Source organism: Aphelocoma coerulescens, chromosome 1, assembly GCF_041296385.1.
Source record: "Aphelocoma coerulescens isolate FSJ_1873_10779 chromosome 1, UR_Acoe_1.0, whole genome shotgun sequence".
NCBI classification, from domain to species: domain Eukaryota; kingdom Metazoa; phylum Chordata; class Aves; order Passeriformes; family Corvidae; genus Aphelocoma; species Aphelocoma coerulescens.
In genome coordinates, this window is record NC_091013.1 from 79552899 (window position 1) to 79563281 (window position 10383).

The 10383-nt window shown below is 41.2% G+C and overlaps 1 protein-coding gene across 4 annotated transcripts in view; it reads left to right on the forward strand.

Annotated features, from left to right (window-relative positions):
• Window positions 1–10181, forward strand: part of PDGFD (platelet derived growth factor D) — a 144269-nt gene extending 134088 nt beyond the window's left edge. For all 4 annotated transcript variants that reach the window (XM_069014746.1, XM_069014758.1, XM_069014754.1 and 1 more), the window contains one exon: window positions 6667–10181. In XM_069014746.1, the coding sequence (XP_068870847.1) occupies window positions 6667–6801 (135 nt within the window). In that variant the 3' untranslated portion in view covers window positions 6802–10181. The remainder of the gene's footprint in view (window positions 1–6666) is intronic.
• Window positions 10182–10383: the final 202 nt, after the last annotated feature.

Sequence of the window (10383 nt, forward strand, 5' to 3'; positions counted from 1 at the left end):
TAGGGTGGCAATTTCATAACCTTTGGTTGCCTTGAGAGAGGCAGTAGGTACCCCAGAGCACCCAATGCCATATCTTGGCACAAGTTGCTGGGGCATAGAAACAGCTTCAACTGAACCCAACACTGCAAAGGGAAAACAAGACTGAGGGAATATTATACGGGAGAAAAGAACACAGGAGCACAACAGAAAATAAAAAAGTGGCGTGGAACTTCAAGAAGACAGAGTTACTTGTGGAGTAACTCAATGGAGTTAAGAAATTTAACTAACACAATTCGATGCTGTGTGGGCTCTTTTCTTTTTTTTCTTTTATTTTTCAGAGAAATGAGAAGCAAACCTTAAGGAGGCACTTGAGAGAGCAGACAGTAATTCTCATCCTGTCCTTACACAGGGAAACATAAGATAACTGGTCAAAAAATGATCCAAATGATGCTGACACAACAAAGGGAATTTGCTAAGGGATTAAAAAGAGCTGGAATCATCAAAGCAGTGTTCAAGGAATATGGTCTGCTGTTGTATGTCCTGGACTTGATAGTACATGTATAAAGGAGATAAAAGGTTGTTATGGTAATAAAGGCACAGAATTAGCCTGACAAAAGAATTAAGTCATGGAATATTGTACAAGAAGCAGCAATGGGATTTATTTGGAATGCAAGTACAAGAAAACAGAATGAGTCAGAAAATGACTGCTAGGTCACGGGATGAGCAGAGAGAGCTCAGAAGTGCAGCGAGAGAAAAAAGGTTCATTTTTAACTAGATGAAAATGAAAGTTCTTGGGTTGATGTGTGGAAGTTAAGCAAGTGAGACATCCTGTGATACATGTCAGGACAGAGAGGCAGTTTGTGAAGGAGGAACATCTGTACTGTCAGTGACAAAACAATAGCTGTGTCATAATGCACACCTAATTCCTGACAAGATCAGCAAAAGTGAGGCTCTTGTTGATGTCACATATGTCAGAAATATCATAGCTTTAGTAAGTACTTCAGGTACTTGAGTTTTGAGCCAATTAATCTTTCCCATGTTTGTTGTATTAAAACCAGGTGGTTTTTTATGCATAAAAATAAAAAAAAATAGAAACAATAATCCCATTTATATTCAATGATCCCTTAGTTTGCCTGCTGCCACTGATCAGCAAGCCAACTCTTTTTTCTTGTCCCTGATACCCTGGGTATTATCTCTGGTAATAAAGAATACATCTCTGGGTCTATGTCATTGGTTTAGGCTGTGTTCCTAGTAGAGTAAAGGTCCTTGTGCTAAATTATGAACCACATTCCCATAATGCTTGGCTTCTTATACTCAGAGCACAGCTAAATTGTGTGTGACCTTTGGATTAGATAACTTTCAAAAATTGCAGAGTAAGATTTTTTATGTCTATCAGAACTTGGATCTGTGTTGAATCTTTTGCACTTTTGATGCTTCCTCTTTCATGAATCTCAGACAAATATAATTTGGTTTGCATGCTAGAATGGTGTTATTTTTAGATGTGCAGAAGGAGATTAGATAATGCTGTTTAGCAGAATTTTAAAATAAGTTCTGCAAAGTACAAATTTCAGTGTCTAAAATAGCATCCAGAGTTGCTCACCATCCTCTGTCACAAGAATGTGAAGCTAATTAGAATTGGGTAAGCCATAGTCATTGATATTCTGTAGCCTTCTTAAGCTAATCAAAAAGAAAAAAAAAAGATGATTTTTGAGTGGGACTTCATTTTTCTATTGGTGCTCAAAATACTGGTCAAGAATTCAGAAAACAATTTTACTATTGTTACTAATAAGTAAATGATGTCAGAAATGCCTGTGGGAAACCTTTTTTAAGTTTTGACTGGGTTTGCTATCACTCTTTGCTTTTTAATAAAACAGAAATCAGCCATCATGGACTGTCATGGCTAAATGTTGCCTGACTCCAAGGGTCAGTGATACCTGGCTAGGACCATCAGCAAATGCTTAAGGGATGCTTCACCTCATCTGGCTCTACCCATCTAACACTGAGTCCAAGCTTTGGGCTCCTTTCCTAGTCCCCAGAGCTAGCGCCACCAGAGGTGGGTGTTTCAGGTGAATCATTCTCTTTAGTCACTACTTCATTGCAGCTTCTACTGGAGACATGCCATGTATGGAGCAGGGTGAACAGATAATCTCCAGCTGGGTCCTCTTCCTGACAGTCATTGCCACTCTGCTCTCCTCAGCCCCTGATGTTGAGGTGTTCTTACATTTTTGCTGAGGTGATAGGGGCCATCAGCCCTGACCCCCTGTGCTCCACAGGCCACTGGAGAGCACCTGCTGCCCCCAGAGCACAACCCAAATTGGTACTGTACACCTCCTGGAAAGGCAGTCCTCAAACAGGCTGGAAACCCCACAGTTCCTTGGAGGGCTGTCCAGGTGGTGAGTGGGCCTCACTTAAACAAGTGTGCCCTAATTCCACTTGAAGTTTTTCTGGCTTCAACTTCCAGATCCTGGTTTTTGTAATGGCTTTGCTCTCTGGTTTAAAGAGGGTTTCAGAAGCTGGCATCCAAATTCAATACATGATCAATGAGCAAGACTGCTGGCAAGGAAATGCATGTAGGCATTTTCTTTATATTTCCTATAACACTGTCCCCAAGGAAAGTGATGCAGTGGCTACAGTCATCTCAGCTTGAAACTTCTCAGATGCTCAGGCATATCTACAAATTAAAATGCCATCCAGCATATTGTGTGCTCCTGTGGGGCTCCCCGCACAGAAAATGCCCTATTGCACTTTTTTTTGTATTATCTATAAGCACCAAATCCAGCTCAGAAGCAAAATAATCTGTCTTGATTTTATTTTAATTGTTTTAATAGTTTTATGACCATAATTTACTCAGTGTTTGATGAGAGGGGTATGACTGTAGTTACGTGCTCTTTGTGAGGCAATGATCTGAATAGCTGAGGCACTGCAATTTGATGAGAAGTGACAGACATTGATCCTTTAATTTGAAAACTACAAGGTTGTTCTTTTTCACCCACAAAAAAAACCAACCAAACTTTTGAGCATTCTGGACCTGTCATATGCATATTTTCTTACAACTACTGATCCCATCAAAAAAGGAGTGATAAAATGTCCTAAACAGAATTTATTTGAACTGTTCTCATTAATTCAGTATCTCCTCAGCTTTAAGGACCTGTCCATGGAAAAAACAGCAGCTATTTGCAGAATAAAGGGTTGTCTTCCATCAACTGCGGTCACCAGAAATGGCTTTACTTCCAGATTCCCTTGTACTTAGATGAAAACAAAACTGTTAGGCAGAAGACAGAGAGCTTTGAATATCAGTTCTGTGATCAGCTATTAAAGTAGCTCTGCAGAGGGATTTGGACAGGTTGGATCTGAGACAAATTGTGTGAGGTTCAGCAGTGCCAAGTTCTGGGTCCTGCACTTGGGTCACAACAACCCAAGCAGTGTCACAGGCTGGAAAACTGCCTGGTGGAAAAGGACCTGGGGGTGCTGGTCTGTAGCAGCTGAACATGATCCAGCTGTGCCCAGGTGGCCAAGAAGGCCAATGGCATCCTGGCCTGGATCAGCAGTGGTGTGGCCAGCAGGACCAGGGCAGTGACCGTCCCCCTGTACTCGGCACTGCTGAGGCCACACCTCCAATCCTGTGCTCAGTTCTGGGCCCCTCACTGCCAGAAAGACATTGAGGGGCTGGAGCGTGTCCAGAGAAGGGCAACGGAGCTGGGGAAGGGTCTGGAGCACAAGTGCTGTGAGGAGCAGCTGAGGGAGCTGGGGGTGTTCAGCCTGGAAAAAGGAGGCTCAGGGGGGACTTTATCCCTCTCTACAGCTGCCTGAAAGGAGGCTGTAGCCAGGTGAGGGTTGGCCTCTTCTCTTGGGTAACAGGTGGCAGAACAAGAGAACATTGCCTCAAGTTGCACCAGGGGAGGTTTAGATTGGATATAAGGGAAATTTTCTTCACTGCAAGGGTGGTCAAACATTGAAACAGGCTGCCCAGGGAAATGGGAGTCTCTATTTTCCTGGATGTATTCAAAAAGCATGTGGGATGTGTCATTACAGGACAGAAGTCAGTGGTTGACTTGGCAGTGCCGGGATAATGGTTGGACCCAATGATCTCAGAGGTCTTTTCCCACCTAAATGATTCTATGATTTGATAATTTCAGTTATGTTAAATCACTGTTTTCCTGTCTTGTCTGGGGAACTGCCTGACAGTTCATTTTCTTATCAGCAAAGCCTATATACTGTGTTCATGCTTCCTTTTAAAAAACACAGGGAAAGTCCCCAAGCTGTCAGATGGTCTGTTAACTTAAATACAGTCCACATCCCCTTGCATACTTTGATTTGCGCTCAGCTGGAAAAATCAGATCTACCTACCCATGATCTTGCAAAATGCCAGTCATCTGGATTTGTCAGATTTTGCTGAAAGACTTCTTTAAATAAAGAATTTATCATGGGTTCAGCATCAGCATCTGTGCTTGATTTTAAAAGTATGTTTTCTTTAAAAAATCGTCTTTGAAGATGTGGTCTATTTTTATCTCTGTAATAATTGCAGCAATATGATTAGGTTCAGTCCTTTTGTGCTTGGGACTGCAGTGTGGTACAGCAAATTTTGCTAGTGTCCATCAGGATTTATTGCATATGTGGATGCAGCCAGTGTTTGAAATCAATTCAAAGGCACTGTATTTTTGTTGCTTTAAAAAAAAATAATTACATGTTTCTGCATTTCTAACAGGACAAAGTAATTGTATTTTCCCAACACAGTACAGCAGCATGAAGGACCTTGCTTAGGCACAGTCCTTACTCTCAGTATTACATAGGGTAAATATAAATTTCATCATAAAAGGGAGAACAAAATAATAGACTGCGTTCAGTGCTCACCACTTTTGTTACATTCCATTACTTTTCTAGCCTCAAGGCCTTAATGGCAGACAACAAATGGGCTCATCCTGAGAGCTGCTAACCTGCCTGCCCTTCCCCACCCACCGTGTGCAGCATCTCTGGTTATCCTTTGGCAAGTGCTTCACACTTAAGTTTTGGGACTTTCTAATTCTGTTGAAAATGCTCACACTCTGTTGATCTGGCACACAACCTCTTATTCCCTGTCCTTTCCAAAACCATCTCAACTCTTGTACGGTGTTACAACATCAGAAAGTACTTTAAAGAAAAGATTTGTTGAGTAACAGAGCAACCTGTTACTTATAAATCAGTATGATCTGTTAGAGCAGAAATGTGGGTGCTTCGGTGGTTGAGGTGTTTGTTTCAGAGGTTTAGGTCCCACTTCCCAGTTGGCCACTGGCTTTGGGAGGTCGTGCACTTAACAGACATCTCTCCATCCTGGAACAAGCAAGAGAAATCCAGCTGATCTAGCAGTCACTTGGCCAAGCTAGCATGAGTCACATCAGCCTGCCAGGAGGTGAGACCTGTTAGCTCTAATGCCTTACCAGTGTGTGGTTTCTGGACTCAAGCGCTTGAGGCCGCACTGCGCAGAACCGACCCACCTGCTTACACAGCTGTGCAGCTGCAGCCTTGCTATCTCCGTGTCCTGCTCCCCATCAGTAAATTTCTGAATGGAAAGGACTGTATAATGGCACTGGTAGTGTTTCTACTAATGTGTGGCATAGCCTTGAGCAAACCAGTTTCAGATTCTCCATGTACACAAGTCTGACAATTACACATATCTTTCTGGACAATGTGCTGTGAGATTTGGGAAGATACAAGATCGTTTTCAGGGAATCAGATCCATATAATGATATGGGTTGGAAGACGTCTCTGAGGGTCTCCTACCCAATCTCCCATAAAAGCAGGAAAAGTGTTGAAGTTAGATGAGGTTGCTCAGGGTTTCATCCTGTTTATTTTGACTTTGTTGAGGGTTTCTGCAGCCTCTCTGGACAACCTGCTCCAGTGTCTAACCACTCTCAGTATTTTTTTACCTGTACCCAAATAGGATTTTTTGTTGTTGTTGCATCTCGTGTTTGTTGCCTCTTTCTCATATTCTTTACAACCTACAGTCCCCTTCCTCCAGGTCTCAAGATCACCTTGCCTAGATAGAATTTTTTTCAAAAGCATCTTGTACAGTGTATACTTCCCTAGGAAGTAATTTTGTTTGCTTGTTTGTTTGACATTATTCACAGTAAATTCTACAGAAATCATTTAGGTTGAGGCAGAGATTTTTAAGATAAGCCAACAAAACTCAGATTCCACAGAAGCTCAGAGGGATCTGACACACATTTTGTGCAAGCTCCTTCATCTCCTTCTGCCTCCACAAGTATTTAATTTTTGGACCAATTGTAGTGATACGTGCTTCAGAAATTTCAAATTGCATAAAAAAGTGTTCCTTGTTCTTTAGAGGAGAAATAGTGCACAAGGGAGAGGAGGGACAGGATGCTTCAAATATGTATGGGACTGCAAAGATGATCCAAAGGAAACATGCTGGATAATTTGCATGCAAAGGAGCAATTTTGGACATAGGAAACTGCAAGATATAAAGATACCTGATGTAGGAAATAATACAGTCTGTCCAAGCTCCAGGACAAACAGTACAGCAGGATGTCAATGGGTGCAAAGAAAAAGCTGGAAATAAAACAAAACTGTGTCCAAATTAATGCTGGTCAGGGCCATTAAGGGCCGTTGGTGCCCTTGGGGTCCCAACACTCACATCTCCTCAGATCTCCAACAGCATTTTCTAATTCATTGTGTTTTTGTTGATCCTCCCAGGTGCTGAAATTCGTCCCTGAGGCTGGGCATACCAGAAGAAGAGGCAGAATCAGGAACAACATGTCCTTGGTAGATATACAACTGGATCACCATGAGCGTTGTGATTGTGTCTGCAGTTCAAGACCACCCCGATAAAAAAGGAAAAACAAAGAAAGAAAAGAAAAAACCAGACACACTAATTTCATCTTACTGGACATTTACTTTCAAGCAGGATTGCTCTGAGGACCTTTACTCACTAATCATTTGAAATTCGCTACTAGCCTGCCTTTGCAATTAGCAAAAATCATTGCTGTGCTGATTAGTGCCATGGCAACTAAACAGGTATATCATACATTTATGTATCAGCATCCAAGGTTTTAGGATTGTGGTTATCTGTAGCTAGATTCTGAGGGTTGAGATTTTAAAAGCTCAATTGCAGCCCTTAGGTGCACAGTGCCCACCTGAATATAAATACCAGGTGTGTAGGTATTTGTGGTAGCTGGCAGTGAAATAGAGTTGTGTTTGTTTTTCACTCACCAGTTCCTACACTCAAATTCTGCTGCCATTTCTACTTCCTCAGCTCTCCTGATGGTAGGTAGGGTTTTCTGGTGGGTATAAATGAAGGGAGAATTTGAGCCTGTATGAGTGCAAAATGGTTTGCCCCACTCTCAGAGGGAACTTTCCAGCATTCTGTCCCAACAGAGTGAGATAGAATGCAGATAGATTTCACTACATGAAATAACGCATCAGTAAAGTCAAATCTCAGTGTTCACACTTGACCAAATCATGTGCTGAAATTCGTAGATGCTTTGCAGAAGCCAGGACACTGAGGGTGGTAGGAGGGTGCAGAGGCTGGTACTTTTGCTGTGGTGGCTCCATGGGAGCCATCACCCAGGTGCTTCTGCAAGAGGGGGCTCCTGCCAGGCCCCCAGCTAAATACCTGCAGGCTGGAACTGATTTTGGTCACTACCTACCTGATCTGGATTCCTGCCCCTTGCCCAGAGTGGCCGCACAGTTGCCCAAGAGGAGCCCCCTCTACACGAGGGGGGCGAGAGCCCTCCCCTTGGATCCTCCTCGCAGCAGTTCGAGGAGTGCTGTGTTTTCCTGTGGTGGAGATGAAATAGGGCACTTGTTTGTTGAAAATATTGATTTGTTTTGCAGTTGTGTTACTGGAAAACAAAACTGTGTTTGAGATTTAATTATCATTATTTGGTTTGGGGTTTCTTTATTTGTTTGTTTTAAATATGGATTATTATAACTTTGTCATATATGCATTAATCTTAGTTATCTGAGGTTAGTTGTCTCATTCCAGCTCTGTGTATTGCCATGGTTAAACTGTTGACAGTGAATTTCTTTCTTTAAATTGCATTTTGCTGAAGCATATTAACTCATTAAATAGTGTCTGTCAGTCATGGAAGATGTGCATCATTTATTAACTTCCAGAAGAATACTACTATATACCACCTCATAATAAAATTAGCACTTTAAAAGCTACAGCATAGCTTCCTGTGCCTTTTAAACTATTACAGAAGTGCTCTAGCTGAAAAAGAAAAAAAAATCTTTCCAAATTAGCTTTAAGGATTTTCAAATGCTGCTCCAAAAATGTAAAAAAACAGGCAGATTTAAGTCTGGCAAAGAAATTTGGAGTTTTGATCATGAATGTAACAGAGGGAATAGGGTGGCACATTTAATGACTGAGGTTTTATGTTTTATAGTAGACATAGGCTGCATTGAATCATCTTGTCTGTGCTGGCTCTTGTCTTTCTGTCTCTCTGAAAGAGTGAAGTAGGTTGACAATAATAATTATAGTTAGTGGAAAATGGCGTGTTCTGTAAAATAATACAAGGCCTTCAAACCAGTATGTTTTAGTACTCTACAGGTTTGTTACAAAAGCACTCTAATGTTCTTATTTTCTCTCTTCATCAGCTCAAGTATTTTTTTAAGTACTTTTTTATCATTTTAGCAAAACTTTGCTGAAAGATACCTTAGAAATGTGTTACTTTCTTTCCTGTACTTTAACCTTGGAGATTCAGAAAGTGTATGGGTTTTATTATTTATATTAATTTTTCCTCTCTGGCTCCCAGATGTCTATTTAAAAATGCTCCTGAATGCTTACTCGGGAAGTGATTCATCATTTTTCAAAGCAATTCACATTAAAAGAACAGCCCTGTAACCAAAGATTACCACCTTCATTTTGTAGTTCAGGACTGTTTAAAGAACATCTCATTCTTTTTCTGTCTCTAGCTTAATAACAAGATTGACCCAGCCCTTCCATAATTTTTAGCTAAGTTTGGAAGAAATTTGCATGCAAGACCTTGCCAGTATGGCTTGTTTTTGAAACAGCACACTCTTTGTATATCTCTGACTGAATCCTGCCTAAGCACTCTGACTTCATAGCTAGTGTTGGTTGCAAGATACACAAATTTCACAAGGCTTTGTGATCTAAATGGTCCTTTTAATTCCCACCCGACGAGGGAACTGTGCAGCAGGCAGTGCTGCATCAGGTGTGTGCCATGCAGCACTGCCTGCTCGCCCGGTCCCACCCCAACAGCCACGTGTTGTGAGGGGTGCTTTTGCCTCCTGATCGGGGGCATTCAGCCTTGTCTGGGAGCCCGAGTTACCCCTAGAGGCAATTGGGAGAGGCTCTCCCATAGTGTGCCTTAATCCAAAGGTTGAAAGCACCCAGTTTGGGAGCTTTCTTTTCTGTCTTTTGACTATATAGAAAAATTCAAAATCTGATTTGGGCATCTAAGTGCGATACACAAAGGTAAATAGTATGGATACTCCTTTTAAAGTCTGAACAGCTGAGAATTCAGCTAGCTGAGTTAGCTAAAGGCAGCAGTGGATGCCATGGTCCAGCAGAAAAATTCAGATGCAAAGTGAAAAACATCCTCTTGCTTAATGATGGGTTTACCTTCTTAAATATAAGCTAAGATTGTCACAAAGTTTAAGGTATTACTCCTGGGACAATTACTAATGAATGCAACCATTCACTGCTTCCTGCTGCCATACAGACACCATGCTCCCAGCCAGTGCAGGAGGATGGGATTCATGTGACAGTGTGGGGATGATAACATACATGTGAACTAAGAAAAACTCCACAAAACCCAAGCCACGAGCTTCAGTGACCCTGGTGAACCCAAATATCAGCAAAATTTTTCATTTTTATTTATTAGCAGAAATTGCGAAGGTGTATCTCCATATTTTTTCCCTCTTTTGTCCATGTATAGTCATTACATTGTTTACACACTATTTTAACTTAAAGAACAAAGCTTTTAAAAAAATGAATCTGGTTCGGTTTTATTGGTGGAACTGGAATGCCCCAAAATAAATGCATTTTCATTGGCAATTCAGAAAGAGTCCTAATTTCAAACCACTCATCAGCTTTTTATTTACTATATTCTTCCGGGATAAAGCCTACTTTCTCAAGTGCAATTTATGTATATTTTTTTGTTATCTCAGTAAATGCAGCTTTCCTAGCAGTACTTTTTACTTTATGCAGTATGTAATGTGTCTTATCTTGATGAAAAAATAAATACTGCTTTTGAAAGAAAGTACTCTGAGTGATTATTTATAATTTGGACGAAGAAAAGCTGTTGTTTGCTGAAAGACATTTCCACAACATGACACCATCCATATTCACAAGGTCTCATTTTGAATTTTAGCAGTCATTCCCAGGAGCATCAGGGAGGGACCAAAGTGCAGTTTTGGGATAATGGAGTTTGAACTCCTGAGCTG